This window comes from Entamoeba invadens (genome assembly GCF_000330505.1).
Source record: "Entamoeba invadens IP1 unplaced genomic scaffold scaff_1105074725273, whole genome shotgun sequence".
Classification (NCBI taxonomy): domain Eukaryota; phylum Evosea; order Mastigamoebida; family Endamoebidae; genus Entamoeba; species Entamoeba invadens.
In genome coordinates, this window is record NW_004191876.1 from 18,655 (window position 1) to 42,445 (window position 23,791).

The 23,791-nt window shown below is 30.0% G+C and overlaps 2 protein-coding genes across 2 annotated transcripts; one reads left to right on the top strand and one right to left on the bottom strand.

The window, feature by feature from the left end:
- Nucleotides 1-15,219: 15,219 nt before the first annotated feature.
- Nucleotides 15,220-18,372, top strand: EIN_296330 (hypothetical protein; the record flags this gene model as incomplete). Its single annotated transcript, XM_004185631.1, has 1 exon — nt 15,220-18,372. The coding sequence occupies one exon, from the start codon at nt 15,220-15,222 to the stop codon at nt 18,370-18,372; it is 3,153 nt and encodes a 1,050-aa protein (XP_004185679.1).
- A 142-nt stretch (nt 18,373-18,514) lies between these two features.
- On the bottom strand, nt 18,515-23,791 carry EIN_296340 (protein serine/threonine kinase, putative; the record flags this gene model as incomplete). The annotated part of the gene is made up of 1 exon (XM_004185632.1): nt 18,515-23,791. A coding segment is annotated over one exon (5,277 nt), but the record flags the coding sequence as incomplete, so codon positions are not given.

Below are 23,791 nucleotides of genomic sequence, written 5' to 3' on the forward strand. Positions count from 1 at the left end.
AAAACGACACTCTCTCAGTATACACAAGCAGTATGGAGAAGCTCCTGTTGTTGACTTATCAATATGTCGTGATTACATCGAAACAATTCGAGTTATTGTAAAACACTTCCTTGATACTTATGGCCAAGAATCAATCTTCAATGGAGATGAAACTGGTCTTAACATACACTTTCTCGAACCATCATCGTTGAACATCAAAGAAGGAAAGGAAATTGGAATCGAGTGTGATAAAATACGGTTTACTGTATTTCTTGTTACAGATGTTACTGGTAAAAACCGAAGAAACCCAGTGGTAATTGGCAAGTCAGTAAAACCAAGAGGAATGACAAAGCAGATAGAACAGAAAAACCACATCATTTATTTGGATCAACAAAATGCTTGGATGAGCACTGTAATTTTTCAAAGATACATACTGGATTGGGATGCCGAAATAACCAACTCTCCAAATCCACACGAAATTATGTTCATCATTGACAACTGTTCAACACACAATTTGTTTATAAAAGTCGACACTGAAATCAAAGTTATGAAACTTAACTATATATTCGTGATCTTTCTTCCTCCTAACGTAACTTCGGTTTATCAGCCTCTCGACATGGGTATCATATACACTTTCAAGAAAAATTACCGGAAGCTATTTCTGCGCAACTTGGTCAATGTCGTTGAACACAATGTTAAAAATGTCACTTCTGATTCAAAGAAAGAAATCAAAAAAGCTAAGAAGCTTCCTTTTGTAGAGTGTTTGCCTTTTATTGACAGAGCTTGGTTGAGTGTAGAAAACAAAACAGTAACCAAATGTTGGTATAAAACCACACTGTTGGGAGAACCTCGAGAAAGTTACATTGATGAAAACAACGAAAACGACATTGAAATACAAAGTTCGATTGAAAATCTAAGTAAAAGTGGTGTTGTAATCGAGAAAAGTTCAGATGAAGAATTTGTAGATAGAATGGATGAAAAGATACCACCTTTTATAACAAACAATGAACTTGAAATATTAGAATTTTCGAAAGAGACAACACCATTGGGAAATGTAACTACATTTGAAGATGAATTGTATACAGATGCCGATTCGTTATTGAAAAGAGTTATGGATTCAGAAATGCCAGAAAAAGAGAAAATAACAATTCTTAATTTTATATCAAAAGTGTTTAAAACTGCTTCTGAATACGTTTAAATGGGTTTTACCATAATTTAGTTTTTGCCTTGTTTTATCTTTGCGACTTATTACTGGACCTTTGAATTTTGACAATAGTATTTTTTATTAATAATAAATAATTAAAAATGTCAGAATCAAAAGGTGTCAGAATTGAAAGGTTTGACTGTAATATTTATTTAAATTAACAAATTATCAAATTATTAAATTTACTACCATTTTGAATACAATTTAAACCAAACCCACCATAAGAACAATTCAATTACTCTTTGTGATTATATTTAATTCTTAAAATGAATAATTATCAAATGTGACTATTATGGGGTTTATTTAATATAAATTATTAAAAACCATAAATGTATTAAACAGAATCATGAATGTTCTGTTCAATTATTTTGTAGAAAACTGCAAAAAACACAGAAGTAAAACATATTTTTTTAATAAAACCTTTGTTTATTCGTTGGTTTTTTGTTGTAAACTCCTTGATGTTCCAGTTTTATTCTGTCGATATCTGTATGTAGATGGGCTGGATCTTCGCCTCAGCTTCTTCTGTTTCTGTGTGTATTCATCCTTTGATGCCAATTAGTTCTTGTCGAGCCAGTCGAGTGTCTCCTTTGATGGTTGCTTCAATTGCCGCCTTGTCGTCTGGTGAGAGCTTTGCTGCAATTTGCTCGTTGAGTGTGTTTTTCATCGAGTAGCAGAAGTTCTCAAGTCCATTTTTCGCCTCGACAAGCTCCTTCATCTTGTCGTCCTCCGCCTTGAGCTTCTCTGCGTCTGCAACCATCTTGTCGATCTGCTCCTTTGAGAATCTTCCCTTGTCGTTTGTAATTGTGATCTTGTTCTTCTTTCCTGTTGTCTTGTCCTCAGCCGACACATTTAATATTCCATTTGCATTTGTGTCAAATATGACTTCTACTTGTGGAACATCACGTGGTGCGGGTGGAATGCCAGACAACTCAAACTTGCCAAGCAGGTTGCCGTGTGATGTCATGGATGCCTCGCCTTCAAAGACTTGGATGAGCACGCCTGGTTGGTTGTCTGCATATGTCGAGAATATTTGTGACTTCTTTGTTGTAATCGTCGAGTTTCGTGGGATAAGTGTCGTCATCACACCACCAAGTGTTAATGGCGCAACGGGAAGCAGCAACACGTCTTCCGTTTCTTTCCGCCATTTCCAGTCAAAATTACAGCCCCGAACTTCAACTGATTTATTGGAGATTTGATATGTTTAATTCATTTATAAAAATCCTGTTTTTTAGCCAAAAACGTTAAAGTTTAAAATTAAAGAAGGAAAATAGAAAAAAATAAAAAAGATGTGTGTTTTGAAATGACACATCTTTATTTATTTGTGCATTTAGAGCCTTAAATATAAAATGTTTAGGTATTGAATCTGCTTATAAAGTTCATATTAAACATGTCCTTAAATTTCACCACTTCTCGATCACACAGTCTGAAGTTATGATAATTATATTTTTCAAAAAATAAAAAGATATGTCTTCGAAAAATACACATCTTTCGAATTTTATCATTTATTCACAAAAAACAAAAAATATCTTTCATTTTAAAATGATGTTTGGTCAAAAAACAGTTTGATGCATTGTTTGTTTAGACTTTTGTTTGAAAAAAATATGACTTTGAATCTTCAAAAAGATGGTTCGACACTAAAATTTGCTTTTTTATTGGTCAATTACAATACTATTCGTTTTTGAATTTTCAAACCAAGAATTTTAATCTTTTTACAAATTATTTTGTCTCTTTTTCAATTTTTTTCTTATAAAAATAATGCCACGTGGTTCGTGCAGGTATTTCGCAGGTCTTTAATATTTTTTTTAAAGTCGGAACAAACAAAAGTGTCTTTTCGTCTTATCTTATTTCTTTTACAAAAAATAGTAAAACCCATTTTTTAAATTTTTGAATTTTTCCAATTTTACAAAAAATCTATTTAATTTCCCTTGTTATTGTTTTTGAGATCAATTGATAATGAAATTTCAAGACACCTCAAAGTCGATGTTTTATTATTTTTTCTTTGTTATTTTATGATACAATTGATTTTGAATATTATAGACCAGTATGTTTTATGTTATAGTTATCTCTTTGTTATATTTTATAATTAATTTTATTATTGTTATAAGTTGTGGACATCTCAATAAAATTTTGATCTGACTTTTCCATTGAACTGTGACTTGTTTCTGAAAGGATCAAACAAAAAAGTGAACCTTTGTTCATCCCAACTTCAACAAAAAATTCACTTTTTTACTATAATTTATAAAAATTTACTATAAAAATTTACTAGAGCCGTCGTCTCAGGAAAGTTGGAGTAATTAAAGAAATAAAAGTCTCATTTTATTAAAAAATAACTAAGATTACACAAAATCATTATTTTTGGTTTTTAGAGTCCTCAGAGGGTTAAATAGCATGTAAAGTTATAATATAAATATAAAAAATATATTAATAATAAATACATATAATTGTTAATACAAATGTAATTGTTAAATTATTTTTTTAGTTGAATAATGACTGTTAATGACATTATTATTTTCAATTATTGATTGTAATGTTGTGTATTTGTTTTGACGATTGGTTGAAACGAAGAAAAATCAAATATTAACAATTGTTACTAATTTCATTGTATAACTACTTCTATATACTCAATTTTAATTCAAAAATTTTTTGTTGAAAATGATTTGCAAGCGAGATAGTAATCCAAATATTTTTTTAACAATTGTTTTATTGTTTTTCATATTACAACACAAAAAGTGAACATGTATATTTTAATAATACTACAATTATTATGATTAATTAAAATGGAAGTATTTATTAATTATTAATTTTTATTGATTTGATAACAACAGTTGGTGTATTGTGTTTTACTGTTGATTACTACATTTATGTTTAAGAAATCAGCCATAAATATAAAAATGTTAACTTTACGATGTGTAAAAATTAAACATCAAACTAAAACTTTAAAAGATAACATTGAGTTAAGAACTACACTTGTAAGAGCAACACTGTATTTCGAAGTTCATTTTATGTACATTGGAAGCTCTGGAGAAGTTGATTGTGTTGAACAATTTTTTAATTATTTAAACTGTTCATTAAAGGAAGATGTAGAACCACGTCTTGATATTCAAAATCACTTGGACGAATTACTCGAGTTGTTTTATATTCCAAGTGTTTTAATGAACATACCATTATACAATCAACAATATATTCCCAGATATTTTTATGTGTTTCTGAAAAAGTTAAAATTTTGTTTGGACCGTCTTGATGATATAAAAAGAGATATTATTCAAAAAACGCTGGATCAAAATTACCTCGTACCTCATACGATGGAACTTTGTAAGCTTTTGTTGGAAGAAAAGAAAAAGTAAGTCTTTTAGATGTGTACGAAATACTTGAAAACAATCAACTTAATATTTTGGTTCAAGTTGTTCGAATAACATTGACTGTCTCTCCAACAACAATATTTGTTGAAAGATATTTCGACTTTATAACACAATTTCAAAAACAGATGATGCCAACAAAAAACGTTATTGAAAGAGTAAACTTTTCGTCAAAGTCTCAATCAGTATTTTTAATTCACTGATTTTTATTCTTTTTAATTATTTATAATAAATTAAAATCTTATATTTTATAAAATAACAATTAAATAAATTATTTATTAATTCTTAAATTTCAATTGTATTTAACAAATAATAATTAAAATTATATTTTAATAATACAAAAATGTTATAAATTACAATTAAAAAATATTGAAAATACACGTTTTTGAAGTTTATTATAAAAAGTGTTCGAGATAATATCAAATAAATAATCGTTTTTTGTTTTTAAAGTATTTGACAATGAAATTACAATAAAAATAATAAAATTGTTAATATAAAACAAAAAACAATACAATATATTTTATTTTTATAATACATTACTACACATTAATATCATTAAAAGATTCAAATATCAAATAAAACAGTTATTAATCTGAATTTATTTTATCTATCAGCAGTTTGTAAAAATTCAACATTTTAACAATATTTATAATTTATGATAATTAAAAATTGTAAACTTTTATATTAACATAATAAATGTCAGAACAACTAAAAATTCTTCAGAAATATTTATTTTTACACTTAAAGTTACGCAATTATTTATTAATTGACCTTTTATTATAGAGATATTAATTTAAATATCAGATGATTTTGCTTTATAGATTGTGTAATGCAATACACATAATATAAATTTATAAAAATGGATAAATATTTAATAAACCCGAGATTTACCAATTTTATATAAATTGAATATCGTTCAACATTATTTTAGGTGTTCATAACAATTATTTTTTGTTTATTTTGTTTATATCTTTAAAACCTTTTAACGTGAAAATATCTTAGTTGTATCATTTGAAGTCAATTAAGTCATTTTGCGTCAAAGTGCCGACAAAAATGAATTTCTAAATTACTATTTTGTTTTTCTATTACCATTTAAATAACAAAAAATGGAATTAGTGAATTAATGGTTATAGACTATTTTCTGTCTATTTTAGACATTTTGCTTGTGTTCATTATTTGTATCAAAAAACATCTTTAATATTATTCAAAACAGCATTAGCAGTTTCATGATAAACATTAACATCAGTTATAACATTTTAAAACTAATTAAAACGTTTTTCCAAATCAGTATTATGATATCACTTCTCGTACAATAGAGTCTCTCGATTGTTCGTATTGTTTGTTTGGCTATTAGCTATTTGTTTATGTTATTATGTCTTAAATATCGACATTAACACGTTTCCTTGTTTCCCTGTTAATTTTTTTTATGAGGCAGTGTTATTTTTTTCTTTTTTTGTCATTTGGTCTTTTTAAAAAGACTGTCATGCCTGTTTTATTTTTTTCTTTACATTTTTCTGCACAAGGATATTACTCAAACCAATTAACAAATAAGAACTAGTTTAACTAAGATATTATATCGAAGATATAATTTTTATTTTTTTTCGGGATTTACGCAATAGAAACATCAGAAATCCCGAGACATATATTTTCAAGCCGATAAAATTTTTAGTATCAGGCGATGTACAGTAAAACCTCCAAAGAGCGGTACCTCCGAAGAGTGGGTTCTCTCAAGAGCGGGCATTTTTTAGACCGAAACTAAAAATAGAGTTCTCTATAGTGCGGTAATTAAGGTTTGATTGGCTAAAAATGCCCGCTCTTGAAAAAACAAAATTCCCACGCCCTCCCGCTCTTGGGAGGTTTTACTGTACTTGGAATATCCAAAACAGATTCACTATCAAGTACATTTCAACCACCTTGAATGTCATTGTTATTGAACATATAAATTAATATACACATTACATATAACAAACATGTTCACTTATTGTTGTAATACATTCTATAACACAGTTTGTTGTAGTTCAATGAATTGAAAAAATAATAGTTTGCTGACTTGTCTGTTTTTCGTTTTTTCAATTCTTTGTAATAATTTCCGTTGTTTTTATCCAACGTATTGGTGTTATTGTTTCAACTTTTTTAGTAAAAATACATCTAAAATTTAATTTGATTATTTTTGAGATGTGAACAAAAATTCTGAGTTGGTGAAAAACAATCTTGAAAAATATAACAAATTATATAGTTCTTAAAAACAACTATATTTTTTTTCAAAAAATAAACTAATTATTAATTAGTGATAAAAAAATAGAGGAATAACAAGATCAATTAGAATATTGAAACAAACACCGTTGTCTATGTTCTTTCAAATATAATATATTTTTCAAACATATTCAATTTGACAAAAAAACAATTGTGAATATCGTTTCTTATACAACGGGTCGAAAGTAAAGAACTATTACTCCAACTATCATCTTCGGGACAACATCGTTTTCGTTGTTGTTTAAAAACAGTAAAACCTTGGTGTATTTACAAAGTCGTTATTTACTATCAATAAAATGGTATAATTACATTAATATCATTATTACTTAATAAAATCAAATGAAAATATTATCATAATAATACATTCAAAGTAAATGGTTTGATATTAATAAAAAATAGTAAGGCTAAGTTTTAGTTATTCAAAAAAATAGATTGAAGCAAAAACGGTATTATGGTAAATAAATTAACAAAAAAATACACAAAAAATAAAACCTGATAAATTTATCATAAACGATAGATAATACCATTTTATGTATAACTTACTTAGTTTGAAATTGTTTTAAAGTTTATTATTTTTAAAAATGTATACTTTCAGTTCGTATTGTTATTTATCAAATAAAACGTTAAAAAGAGCAAATAAAATATTTAAAGTTATTTTATAGTAAATGTGTGATGGGTTTTAATTAGAAATAACAATAATTGTCGTTATATTAATAAAGTAAAACAACTTTATTATATATCATATGGTATGTCGTGCTGGTTTAATTTAATTGAGGTTTATATCATAAATTAAATAAAAACGACATTATATCATTTTTTATGTTTATTGTTATTTTAAAAAATCGTAAGTTATAATATATTAGAATGACAATCAAATAAACAACACAACAAATTAATAATCAATCATATCCAAACAATAAAATATTACGGACATTTTATATCTTGTTTTGAAAAAAAGGTTGATAAGAAAGTTAAAACAAAAAAATACACTTTAAAAATTTTCATTTATTATACATCATAAAAAAGTAACTATTTATTATAGGTTTTGTTGATATTTTTACTACCAATATTGTGTATTAAATGTATTGATTATTTGCGTCAGTTTCATTAAAGTAATTTTTTAAATTAAAATTGACTAGGCAAACACTGTTTATAAGATTTAAACAACAACATATAAATTTTTAAATATTATTTAAAATAATAATAATAATCAGAGGTTTCCAAAATAATTATTGCCGAAAATGTGGTATTATAACGTACGAATTTATAAGAGAAAATGATCATTTTGGTTATGAAATGGTGACGTGGGTAATTAGGATTGTGATTTTGGAAACCTCTGATAATAATGTATAATAAAGTTGTTATATTATTGTTGTTTAACTTTATTTAAATTTTTTTAATTATAATTCTGCGTATTTAAACTGAGAAAGCATGTTTATTATTTGTGTAGAATAATAATTATTTTAACTAAATTTAATATTCAATATAGAGTCTGTGCTACAACGTTGTACACCACTCAAACGTTGTTCACTATGTGTTATATTATTAGAACCATAGAAAGTTTTCACAATTAACGAAACTATCGGCAAAAAAATAATGTTTACCACTTAAAACATAATTTTTTTTAGCAATTCCCGCTTTAAAACAATTTCAAAGAGTAAAAAAATGAAATAATTAGATCAGAACTGCTCTAAAACTAAAAAAATCAAACCTAATAATCCCACATTTTGGTTATTATTTAACTCTATTATTTATCTTCCTTTTATTTACAAAAACAAAATAATTTGTTCAGAAAAGATAAAAAACAAAAAACTTGATGAGTAAACACAATTTAAATAATTAACACTTTACAACACAACAAGACATAATTGTTATTCCAAATAATTTATAAGCTTTTTGAACAACAAAAAAATTCTAAAATATAGCACTAAGTTTCATTAATTACAGATAGTAGAAAATTTGGGTGTCAAGAATAAATTGGGTGTCAGATTGATTTTGAGTTATTTAATGGTTTTTTATATTTTTTTGGTAGGGAAAAAAAAAGAAAAAAAGAAACCCATTTTTTTACATTAACTAATCTCTAATCTATTTGACACCCAATTTATTCCTGACACCCTATTTTTCTACTTTTTGTATATGTTTGAATTCATCAGAGATTCTGGTGATGCTTCAATTTACAAATTATCAACTTGAGGAAAGAAATTAATTTATTCAAAGCTTATTAGCATGCCTCGGAAAAATTTGTTTTTTTGCACTAAAATATTTTTTGGCAAATTAAAATAAAACTCACCTCATCCTTAGAATATTAAAATAGTTTGATAGTAAATACGATTAGTTTTGAAACTATTAACAACTGGTTAATTGTTATAGTATATACATGATATAATAAATTATACAAATTTATTATAACAATATAATAAAATTAACGATATCTTAACTAATGTTTAATTTATGACAATGAATTTATGTATCATATTATGTAATAAATAATATATTATGAAATAGTACATTTTGTCAAAAACAATTAAATAACATTTTCTAAAAACAAATATATACATTTATAAAAACTATATAAGATATTAATAACAACGAAATATTAATAGTAAAATAAAGTCACAAATAAACCTAAAAAAAATTAAACTAATAATAAATTATTATTAATCCATAAATTAATAATTTAAATTCATTTTGAACATAATTTTTTAAATAAAATTAACAAAAAAACTAAAAGTATAATAAATTTAATCATTTTGATATAATTAAATAATATACAAATTCAAATAAAATAATGTTAAATAAATTAGAAATAGTATAATAAAATAGTAATTGAACTAATCATTTAATTATTATAGTTACCATTATTTCAATTAAATTTTATTAATTATTTTGTTTATGTGAACATTCTTGACATGTATTATATTATTTATTTAACCTGTAATTATATACATTTTATAACAAATTATAATATTTTTTATTAACAATTTTAATTATTAATTATTGACATGAAGAAAAACTTTTATAACCAAACACACCTTAAGAACACTTCAATTATTTTATTACTGTGTTTTCATTGTGTTATTAAATGAATTACTATTTAAAAATAAAATTATGGGATTTTATTTTTATTTATTATTAAAATTAATAATAACTTAACTATAAGTTTGTAACAATAATTGTTATAATTAATTATTTTATATTTTTATAGTTTAATTAAATAATAATTTATTATAAAATTATTATAGTTTTATTTAATAAAATATCTATAATAACTTATTAAATTATTATTTTGTTATCAATTTAATAATTAAAATTTCATGAAACATGCAACAAAAATTTGTTATTAATAACCCGTTATTAACACAACAGTCGTAGCTGTATTATTTGTATGTGGTATTTCAGAGTATATATTTGCTTTATAATTGTAGACTAAAAACTGTTAATGTAATTTCTTGAAACATACACTTGTAATTGATATGTGATTTTTTAAACTTATAATCTTAATGACTATTGTGGATGCAAACAATAACATTGATCCTCTTTTACAAGTAATATAATGGAATATCTATCAAAAATATATTAAAAACATTGTATTAAATATATCGTTACAAAAAGGCATAATCTGAAAATAAACACCAACTGAATTACCAATAACATGAAACCAAAAAAGAAAAGATGAGACAGTTCAGAAATGTAAATTCTCGGTATCATGTAAGCCCGATTAAATAGTTTGACGTAACATAATTGAATTCCAAGTGTTGTTGTAATATATAAAATTAAATAACAAAATAAAAGTAATTTCTTGACTGTTGGTTGCATTTTTTTCTTTCTTTTTAAAACATTCGAGTTGTTACAAGTTTTATAAAATTTCATACATCTAAAAGTTATTGTAGTTGATAAACAAAAAAATGATTTATTAATAAATTAAACAGGCTCATCAGATATCAATTATCAATTTCAAAACAATCACATCATTTATATTTTTTTTATTGTTTTTTAAAATCCAATAATTAATATTTAATCAATAATGGTTTATAACCTATTAGTAGTCGAGGTATTCGGTTTACATAATATACTTATTAATACAGATATTCACATTTTCAATAATAAAAATTTGTTGTAAAAATAAATCATATTAATTATATTCGAATCTAACAGTTTATGTTTGATGCTAAACTTTTAACAACAAAAAAGTTTGCAAGTTTTATATTTATATAATTTTAAAATAGTCTCTTTTACGTTAATACACATACGATTAACAATATATACAGTTATAATCAAATCGAAATTAAATATTTCAATTGATCATTTCTGTTATTTTTTGATTTATATTTTGATATCATTAAAATTTATTTTGAATAATTATACATTTATTAACTTTTAGTAAAAAGGTGTTTCCAATTATTCACATAACAAAGTTATCAACACAGTTAAAAGTTTAAATATATTAATAATTGATATACATATTTGTTAATACAAGTGTAATTGTATAATTAAATTTTTGAATGAATAATGACTGTTAATGACATTGTTATTTTCAATTATTAATTGTAATTATATGTGTTTGCATTGACGATTTGTTAATACAAAGAAAAATCAAATATAAACAATTGTTAATAATTTCATTGTGCAATCACTTCCATATACTCAATTTTCATATCAACAATTTTTTGTTGAAAATGATGTGCAAGCGAGATATTAATCCAAATATTTCTTAACTATCGTTTAATTATTATTTATATTACAACACAAAAAGTGAACATGTATATTTTGATAATACTACAACTATTATGATTAATTAAAATGGAAGCATTTATTAATTAGTAATTTTCATTGATTTGATAACAACAGTTGGTGTATTGGGTTTTACCGTTTATTGCTACACTGGTGATTTAAAAACAGCCTAAAATATTAAAAGTGGTAACTTTACGATGTGTAAAAATTAAACATAAAACTAAAAGTTTAAAAGATAACAGTAAAATGAAAAAAGTATCACAGTTTACACAAATTTTAGGATTTTACTTGCGACTCACTTAAATGTGTACATAAGACATTAAAATCTTTTTTTAGTAGTCTAAGAATTAACATGAATTAAAAACTATAGTTGTGTATTTTTTGTTAACATATTTCAATATTGTTGTTGATATGTTGTCAACGAAATGTTTTTAAACAACAAATATGTATTGAAGTTGAATCAGTAATGAATTTACCCACTTTTGTTTAAATGTCAAAACGTTTTTACAAAAAACAAGTTCAAATACATAAAAGTCACAATTTCGTGTTTATTGATTTCAACGTATATATATGTAAAATATAAGCTGTTTTAAATGATATATTAATACACAATTTGTTGTACCTTATTTAAATATTAATGTCCATATATTGAAAATTATATTTATTGTTGTGTTTTTGATGTTTAAACAAAGTAAAGCGTAAACTTCTATTGGTTTATGATTTGAAACAAATGGACCGTTACAATGTTTTATATTTTTAAATTTGGTGTTTTTGTTGTTCATTAAAATACAAAAGAAGTTATAATCATGTTTTTTATTGATGTCATTATTAACTAACTGTTTGTTAAAATGTATTTTTTCCAGACAAATCAACTGCTTATATTGTCATTGTTTGGCACGTTGAATGACCAATGCTATACATTTTACAATACATTTATTTTAACAATAAAATCAAGAATTAAATATACAATACTAAAACAATTATGTTGTACATTAATAAGTATCAACAAAATTATAAACAGGTTGAAAGATATATATTAAAAAATTTAAAATAATAGTTTTTTTTTCTAACACAAATGATTTATCATTATTAAAAATGATGTTAATTGTGGTGCAATTTTTATTCCATGTTGAAAAATGACCACAGTCTTATATGTTGATCATGCACATAATATCATCTTATTTTTGGTTTATAATTTATAATAAATTAAATATTTATTACAAGTCATTCTTTGAAATATAATTTCATTGAAACGGTATTGTTTAATTATCAAATAATGTTTGTTTAATTGTGGTTTTAAATATTTTTCTCCGTCGATTCTGTAACAAATAAAATACTTAATTAATAATTACAAATAAATGTTTGTAATTACAAACAGATATTGTACAATGTAATTTATTTGAAATACACATTTTTATTGAATTATCGTTAATTATTTACATTTTAGTTTGTTAATTTAACATGTAAAAACGTTAATAATAGTAAGATGTTAATTTTGATTGCGTTAAATTATTTGTAAATTTTCGCTGTGTTAATTTGACAAGAAAAATCGATAAATATTTTTAAATTGTTAATTATTTTTTTTCGTTAATTAATTTTATTTTTTTGGTGTGTTAATTATACAAGAAAATATGTTAATAAAATTCATATGTTAAATTTATCTTTTCGTTAATTTATATTATGTTTTTTTATTGTGCTAATAAAACATAAAAAAACGATAAGTATTTAAAAATTGTTAATTTATCAAAAACAATTTGATAAAAATTATTGAATCTTCTGGAATCACAATTCAATATAACATAATGTCCCGTTTATTTGCGTATTTTTAAAAATAGTTTTACCAAAGACGATTTTTTTGCCGCAAAAAACAGCCTCTTCAGTCTTTTTTTCTTGAAAAGCAAATTTTTCCTAGGCATGGCTTATTAGTAATAAAATAATCTAAAGAAGCTAACAATAACAATGCTTCGTTCAGTTTATAGCATTAAACTAACAAATAAGACGATTTCATTTTTTAATAAAATACAACAATAAAAAAAGAACACAAACACATTTATCAAACTAAATTATAATTCAAGTGTTCGGCCTTTATTATGATTACTAGAGCCAAGATTTTAAAGGGCACTTGGGATTGTAATTACACATTTTGATGTTGTTGCCAAAAGGCGTTTATGAGCTTTTTAATAAAGCTCACCATGTTTAAAACTTTTTTTTGAATTTTTTACTTGGTCTTATTACAAAACAAAAAGAATCAGAGCTTTTAAATTAAACAACTAATAGTTTTCATTTATAGGTATTTTTATAGTTAAAATATAGTTTCTAATAGATTTTTGATCCTTTAACTGTTTATTATTAAAAAATATAACGGAAACAAATAATAATAAAAATGAATAAAACTGGCAGTAAAATGAATTGGAGTTGTTTTTAAAACCGATAAAATATGTTGGTGTATCACTTGAATGATAAATAAAAATATTATAACATATTATACAAAGCTATCAATTATTCTATAAAAACCCTTGAAATAATACAGACTTATCATTAGGAAAAAAGAGTGAATAACTAAGCCAATATAACAGCAAAAAATTTAATCCTCGATTTTAGAGAACTTAAGCATTATCTTTGAACTAAAAAAATAAGATGTTTGTTCTTTGTATTAAATTGAATTAAATTGAAAATATATATTAACAAACCAGAGGCGGCTCCTTGCCGCAACAACCCGCCGGAACTCCCTCTACATTTCCACCACAGCAAGTGGAAACCAGCCAACTTTCGCCGACTGAATGGTCTCAACTCGAGATCGTCATTTTGGCATGGTTTCCAGTGTGTTTGTTGGAAACGACAAGAAAAATGAAGATCTTGAAATTAAACGATTTTATTGTTTTTATGTTCGTTTTGATTTGGAAAAAGAAAAACATAATAAAAAAGAAAATGTTTTTGGTATGTTTATTGGTGTTCTATTTTAAGATTTAAATATTTTGGAGAGGATTTGGCGATTGGGACCTACATTGACCACCACCTTTACCAAAAAAAAATATTTGCCGCGAGTGTTTTTTGAAGGAAGTCCACTTTTCAGCTACTGTTTGTGCGTCCCCATGTCACCCACTTTCCTTGTCCGTATTGTGTGGACGCGGATGTGGTTCCCCCCGCTTGCGGGGGGGTCAGGGGGGATCCGCGCCAAGGGAGGACTTGGAAAGTGGGTGAAACGGTGCACAAACAGACTGTTTGAGTGTGTCTTCAGAGCCTTCTTTTCAATGCTCCGTCTTACTCGGTTTCCACTGACTCGAGGTGAATTTTCAGCATTTCTTGAATACGGGAACCAGACCAAATATTATCCTAAACGCCCATTTACTATAATTATAATTAAAATGTTATTAAAAATAGTAAATAAATTTAATATTTAGAAGATGTGAGGGTGGAAAAGCCTGCCCCCATCTTTTTCTTGCACCAATTTTTCCATGACTATACGAAAAATAAACAAAAATATAAGCCTTCTTTAGTACTTGAGTTAAATTATAATATTATTTAAAACTTAGATAATAATTCCAAATAAAATACTAAAAAATCTTTTTGAAGTTTTTTAACAATTATTTGAATCAAACAAACCAATCAATAATGAAAAGAATACTCTTCCAATCTCCATGATTTTTTTCAATTATAAAAATTGACCACTTCTTTTTAACACAAAGCACACTTCAAATGGTGTTCCCACTTCTTATTTTGCTTTTTATCTATTTGAGCGCATCACAAAACCACTGCGTCAAACTACTTTCGCCAAACCACTGTGTTGAATGCGAATCAAATTATTACCTCCAATTGACAGACAACGAAGAAACGGGAATTCCAACAATGGCTTGTGTTGCATCTTCGACGGTCAAAAATTGTGCCAGTTTCGAGAACAACGCATGCATAAAATGTGAAACCGGTTTCTACTTAACTGGTAACGAATGTGTTGGTTGTGGTATTGCAAATTGTAATTATTGTAACAGTACCCACTGCTACCAATGCGCCAAAGTTGCTGAAACACAATATTACCTTTCAATCGATGAGAAGACGTGCATTGACTGTACACTATCTGAAAATGATGTTGCGTGTGGAAGATGCAATGACGGACAGTACTTTAACACACAGTCTAAAAGCTGTAAGTCTTGCTTTACTAATTGCCAGTTATGTACTGAGGAATTTAATTGCTATCAGTGCGCCAATGGGACACTACTTAATAAACAAATCACTCCATCAAAAGAAACACCAGACAAATGTGAGGAACTTTCACATTGCACACTTGAAGGTACCAAGGGGGACCACTGTGAATTGTGTAAGACTGGGTATAGGCTCCAAGGTGGTAACTGTGAGAAGTGTAATGACAACTGTGATGTGTGTTATAAAAAGGATGACGGAAAAAGTTATTGCAGTGTTTGCTCCGATACGTACGTCTGGGTTAAAGGTGAGTGTAAATCTGCAACAGAAATTCATTGTAAAAAGGGAAGCACGACTTATGGGTGCTTAGAATGCGACGATGAGTATTTCTTGGACTCTTCGTTTGTGTGTTCACAGTGTGATAAAACGTGTAACACCTGCATTGAAATTCCAACACATTGTTTGACGTGTCAAAAAGATTATTATTTTGAGTCGGGAACTAAGAATTGTAAACTTAAAGATCCACACTGTAATTTGGTTGATCAAGCCGGATGCAAAGAGTGTATTAACGATTTGACGACAGACGAAGGGAAGAACACAACGGGATATTTTGTACCTCCCGAGTCACAAGTTTGTGTTGATTGTACAAATCACTGTAAACTGTGTGAAGGGAAGGATTACCACTGTACTGCGTGTACTTCTGATTACGTCTTAAATAAAACGACAGAGAAGGCTGAAGATGGTGTAACTGATGTTGAGTACTATGAATGCACCCCAATGGGCGAGACTTGTGTGAAAACTGAAATGGGGTATTGCACAGAGTGTAAGAATGGGTTCTTCATTCAAGGGGTTGACAGCCAAGATTGCATAAAATGTGACAAATCGTGTGGAACATGTAAAGTGAGCACATCCTGTTTAACGTGCCATACCGATTATTATATGTCAAAAGAAGAACAGTCAAAAGAAAATGTAGAACATTTGTGTAAACTCCAAACTGAAATCAACATGACTTGTAAATCAGGTATGAATGGGTGTGAAACGTGTAAAGATGGGTATTATATTAACCGAGATGATCCTTCACAATACAATTGCACTGTTTGTCCTGAAGAGTGTTCGACTTGTACGTTCAAGCAGACTGACAGTAACGATCTCACAGTTGGGTACCCTGTATGTACCGGGTGTCGAACTGAACAAGAATATGTGAATGACGGGAAATGCAAGGCGTGCAGCGAATTAAAGAATTGTGCTGCGTGCAGTGGTGAGAAATGTGTTACATGTGTTGAGGGGTATAATATTGATGCTGGAGGAATTTCATGCTCGAAGACAAACTGGGCGTTGATCATCCCACTTGTTGTTGTTGGTGTTATTATCATTGTGCTGATATTCATTGCAATCATCGCAATAATTTGGTGGCGACGCGCAAAGAGTGTCAAAGCCGAGACAGCAGCAATCAAGCCGTTCCACGTCGGCAGTGACTTGGAACTTCTTCTTCTTGGTGCAGACAATGAAAAGTTCCCGTTGAAGACTGACAAATGGGAATTGACATTTGGGTTGCAGAAAGCAAAGGCTGTTGTTGACACGGAATACACGGAAACGATCAACCTTGCTAACATGTCGAAGAGTCAATACTACTTTGAGTTCCACTACACACCAAGTCATAAGTATGACCTTGAAATAGAACCAAAGAGCGCAACACTGAAGCCATCGACAGCTATTCCAGTCACGTTCAAGATTAAGATGTTGTGCACGACATCAGTGAGTGACAACATCGGCATTTCTGCAATGGACATTGATGACCAAAACAAGGAGACGGCAAAGTTCACAATAGTCGTTGAATCAGACTTGTCACTCAAACTCGACCACACTGAGTTGAAGCCAATTATGCCACCAATTGGAGAAGGCGCATTCGGGATGGTCTTTAGAGGGACGTACCGAGGGCGTGATGTTGCTATCAAGAAGATGAAAGCAAGAAACTTGACACAAGAACAAGAAAAAGAATTCAACCACGAGGTGTCAATGATGACACAACTGCGACAGAACTGCGTTGTTGAATTGATAGGAGCAGTTTACACGGAGGGAGAGATTGCAATTGTGACTGAATTTGCAGAGTACGGGTCACTGAGCAAGATCTGGGGAAAGAACCCAATGAACTACCAACTGAAAGTGAAAGTGCTTGATGACATGGTTGTTGCACTGAACTATCTGCACCAAAACAGTATCTTGCACAGAGATGTCAAAGGCGAGAATCTCCTTGTCTTCTCACTCAACCCACATTCCCCAGTCTGCGCAAAACTGACAGACTTTGGGACGTGCAGAAACATCTCCGAACGAAACTTGCAATCAAAAGCACTGTCGCAAGGCATTGGAACACCAACATACATGGCACCAGAGTGTCTCCAGAACTCATCCGAATACAGCTATCCAGTCGACGTGTACGCATTTGGCATTGTCTTGTACGAAACTTACATCGAAAAGAACGCATACGAAAACGATGAGCGATTCAACCAGCCGTGGATGATCCCACAATTTGTCATCGAAGGAAACAGACTCGACAAACCAACGGGCATCCCAGAAAACTACTGGGACCTCACTACTAAGTGCTGGAAACAAAACCCAGAAGAACGTCCAACATTTGCAGACATCCTCGCAACCATCGAGTCGTGGGGCGAGGACATCAGATACGCTCTGTCTGTCGAGGGGGAAAATAAACAATAAGCAATGGCCAAAGTGGTGTTTCACAATCATTTCTATTGAGTATCTTAGTATATTTAGTTTCCTATTATTATTCGAATGTAAATCATACCAATTGTTTATATTCTAAACAAATAGTTCAAATTGATGATAAATAAACAATAAATTAAATTAACAATTGTAATTTTATACAAACATCTGAAATACTCAGTCTTTCTGTTGGACTCTGTTTCCAACACCCTTCTATAACGTTTCTCACATTCTCATTCTCGTCAAATATGTCGGGTCTTTTACCTGAGCAGATGAACTCTGCGATATCCCATGGGTACTCAAACTGCTCGACGGGAAATGGGTCTTTTCGCTGAAAGACCTCCAAAACAGAAATTCCAAACGCGTACACATCTGCTGGCTTTTGATAAACCGTTCGTTGCAAAATTTCTGGCGCCATGAATTTTGGGGTACCAACGCACTTTGTCAGTGACAAGTTTTCACATAAGTTCTTCACATTTCGCGAGCTGCCAAAGTCCGTCAATTTTCCATTGACATCATCCACTGGGTTGAGAGACACCACTAAGATATTGTCTGGTTTGACATCTCTGTGCAAGACGTCGTTACGGTGTAAATACTCCAAACCCCGTGCTGCGTCATACAGTATTTTCCCACGCATTTTCCGAGTAAAGTCTCTTTCATCTTGTTTCAACAAATCGAACAAACTGCCATGATTAGCAAATTCTGTGACAATACACACTCTTCCCGGTATAAAGACTGCGCCATAGAAGTTAATGATAAATTCGTTGTTTAGTTTTTCAAGCATTGAAACCTCCTTTTTAAACTCGGCGAGATTATCATCTACACTGTGAATGGCTTTCAATTTCTTTATCGCCACCTTTTGCGAACGGTAGAGACCTTGATAGACTACACCAAAAGAGCCACGACCAACTATCCGTTCTTCAATGATTTCATCAAAGTCGAGTTTAGTGGACCACTCTGTTTCTGCGTCAAACAAGATTTGTCCTTCTTTAACTTGCGACTTTTCAATGTCGAATGTTGTGACAAGAATTTTATCGTGTAATTTACAAGTACACATGGGAATGACATTCACTTTAAACTCACAGGCAAATCCTTTCTTTAAGACGACTATTTGTGGGTCAACGAGAATATTACACTTCTGCGGCTCTTTCTCTTGTTTGACAGTAAGTTGTATTTGAAGGCTTTTGCAACTCAAGTTGCCCAGAACAAAGACGTCGTCACTCTCTTTGTTCACTGGGAGCATCACGGAATTAAATGTGAGTTTGTTCTTACTCGATAAGGACCCACCTATTTTTACATTGAGCAAACAGTTGGAATGCGACACTTTAAAGACGATCTTTCCAGCGTTGAATTTTGTTATTCGTCGCTCATTGTAGATGTGCACCACTACAAAAAACATGATAATAATCACAACAACAATAACAAAAAACGTAATGAGAATAACACCCAAAATGATTGTCCAAATTGAACGTCTTTCACAAGAAAGTCCATCTCCCATTACTTTATAAAACCCATAACAACCGATACATACTGAGTGGAAAGAGCCTTTACAATGTTCAATTGTTGAGTATTTGATACATGAAAACTTGTAACTTGCCGTGTTTTTTACATAATTTTCTTCACATAAAGTACAACTATAATTCGAGGAATCTGTGCAACTAAGACAATTTTCAGTGCATTTCTGGCACTCAGAAAATTGAAGAAAAAATCCAGGAGAACAAAATGTGCAACCCTCTGGTGTTTTTGTTACACAGTTTGTGAGTTCTGAATATGGCCGACACTCACGACTTGTCTCACTCTGAAAATGTTCGTTTTCACAGATTTCACATGTTTTGTTTGATTTACACTCGTTGCAATGAGAAGGACACGGAAGACAAGAAATACCCACACGAAAGTACTTTTTGTTGCAAACAGAACACCCAATTTTGAGAGGTAATGATATTAAGCATTTTATTTCAAAATCTTCGGTGGTTACACACTCACCATTTTGCAAGTAATTCCCTTGTGCACACGCAGTACAACCATATGGGGAATAACACGAAAGACACTTTTGTGGACATTTTACACAATATATTCCATCAAGATAGAACCCATTTTTACATCTTTCACATCCAGTGCTCTTTGTTATATAACACGTCTCTTTATAACTGTTGTACTCCTTTGGAAAATCACTTGTTGAACTCGGCAAGTTTATGTCCCCTGAAGTTTCTGTAGTGGATTCTGGATCTTTTACTTGGCAATAATAAGGCTCTTCCATTAAACTTGTACACTTCTTACATCCACTTATTGTTTGGTATTCACATTTGAAATTATTAACCACACAAATACCATCACGATCAAGAAAATACCCATACGAACATGAAACACATTGGTTGGTGTTAGGATCAACAATTTCACAACGCTCAGAAAGTGGTGCAACACAAACACGTTTTCGCAGAAGTAATGCACCCGTGCAATTGAGACACCCATTTGCATCACAAGTTAAACAATTTTCTCCACACGTCTTACAATTGCCTTCAAGCAAAACGTGTTGTGGTTGACAGACTTCACAAGACTTCGTTCCTATAACCGCAGTTGTTAGTTTGACGCAATGCGCTTGTTTTGTGACACAAGTGAGTGTGTTGGAATAACTCAGTTCGTGGTTTTGCGAACACTCGTAACTCTCTTCTCTACTGTTCATCGTGTCGAATCCGCAAATCGCATTTGTGCATTTATTGACACCATTTCTTGAGATAAAGTACCCTTTTGTTGTTTCCAAGCAGTTATCTTGGTACGAAACAACACAATTTTCTTTGGTGTAATTTTCACATTGGAAATTGGATGTCAGGTTTTGGTTGATATCACAGAGCAAGCACAAACTGTCTGTCTGGCTTAACTTGATTTTTGGACAAGTAACATAACTTTGGCAAGAAATGGTTGATGATATAGCACTCTTACAATTTCCTGCACAAACAGTATCACTGGTGTTCTTCTCATTATAGTCACAGCTGAGTTGGGTGCAATGGTTTTGATTCAAAACAAATCCTTTGTAACACTGTATACACTTTGTCCTTGTAATTCCTTTTTCACAATTTGGTAATATTTCACTTGACAAATAGCACTTATTGTCATCACCAAGGATATAATTGTCGTCACAGTCATAACATTTGTTTTCGGCATTAGAGTAGCACTTTTGTGGAGCACAATGGCCTGGATTGGTTTTAGTGCACTGTTCACATTTACCACTTTTCAAGTAAAACCCGTTTTTACAAGAGGAACATTGTGCGTACAAAGTACAGTGATTTTCTTCACAATTCATTGGGTTATTGGAGTCACACAAAACGCACTTTCCATTAGAAAGAAAGTAATTCGTGTTACAATTGGTGCACATTCCTGTAAATTTATCACAGCTCTTATAGGAACAATTGTTGGTTGTTTCTGAGCATTGCAAACATTTACCATTCGATAAATAAAAGCCGTCTTGACACTCATAACAAAACTCATCTTCTGTTTGCGAGCACATATTACATTGGCAATGAAGTGAATTTGATTCATTGCATGGCAAACACATACCATCACTTATATAGTAATTTGTCTGACACCTCACACATCTCCCAGTGGTCCCGTCACACACATCACACCAGTTCGGTGAACAAGGCAAACATATGCTATCAGAAAGGTAGTATCCACTCTTACATTCATCACACCGAAATGTGGCTGTTTGTGAACAAAGAAATCGAGCACAATTCATCGTGTTTCCATTTTCACAATACTCACACACTCTGTTCTTATTCGGCATGAAGTTTGGCATACATTCGTCACATACATTCAAGTCTGAATCACATTTGTTACAATGACTTACAGCACATTCAACACATGAACCATTGCGAAGGGTATACCCACTGTAACACAAACTACATACTCCAGTGGATGAATCACACTTTTGACAATTAATTGATGAACACAACTCACATGTACGACGAGAAGGGAAGTAGTTTTCTTCGCATGTGAGACAATACGTCCCATTTCTATCACAATCAATGCAATGATCAATCAATTCACATGGACTACATTTGTTCTCATGTAAGAAATAACCACTTGAACATTCTGTACAAAATAATTCTGAAACGCACAAGCTGCATCCCTCTATATACTCACTACATTTAAGACACTCACCATTTTTTAAAAAGTACCCTAAATATGGCGAATAACATTTTCCACTGATGGGGTGACAGTCGTAACAAATTTTAGTGGAACAAGGTAAACAGTCTAAACCTGATGGGTAAAAGCCAGATTTACATTCTTCACATATATTCGACTGTGAAGAGCATTTAATGCACTCAGCTTTATTTGTGCACTTCTCACAAATGCCATCTGACAAGTAAAATGTCGAGTTTACACACTGTTTGCATTGAGATAACCCTTCACAAGTTATGCAATTGTCTGCGCATTTTTCACAGGAATTTGTTGATGTGAGGTAATACCCAGATAGACAAGAAGTGCAGTTTCCATTGAATTGAGAGCATTTTTCACATTGTTTTTCAGTACACAAAGTACACCCAAGTGCTGTGGGAAATGAACCATAATCACAAATTAAACAATTGTCACTTTTTGCGTCACATAGAAAGCAGTTGTTCTTATTGGAGCACTGAAGACATTTGTTATCTTTCAAATAATAATTTGTAGGTTGACATTCCAAACACGTTTCATTGTTGGAACATTGAAAACAATTGTCGATTTTAGTCGAACAAGAAATGCACTCGCCATTGGATAGGTAATACCCTTTATAACACTCACTACATACTCCACGTTGTTTGTCACAATTTAAACAGAATTTGGTTGAACACGTCTCACATTTTCCTAAATAAGGATAATATCCAGTCTCACAACCAACGCACATATTAGACGTACGTGAACACTCCACACAATGCTCTTTAATATAACACCAATAACACTTCCCATACTCCAAATAATATCCTTCGATACAGCTCAGACAGACTCCCGTTTGTTTGTCACATTCATCACAGAAATTTGATGAACATAGTTGGCAAAGTGCGGACGAATTCTTAAAATATTTGGACTTGCAAACCTCACACTTATTACTATATACATCACACAGAGCACAACCTTCATTAAAGTCGCATGGTTTGCATAAGCCAATCAGTGGATAAAACCCGTTGAGGCACCCTGTACAATACCCAGAAGAAGAGTTGCAATACTCCGAAGTTGTCTGGCAACCAATCTCATTGCATGATATACACCGACCATTTCGTGGGAAAAAACCATCAGTGCATTCAGTACATTTTTCATCAGTTGTCGAACATTTTGAACAGTTCATTTCATTGTCTCTGCAATCAATGCATGTTTTATTATGAAGGAAATATCCAGTGTTGCATTCAACACAACTTGAATTGGTCTGGAACACGACGCGCAA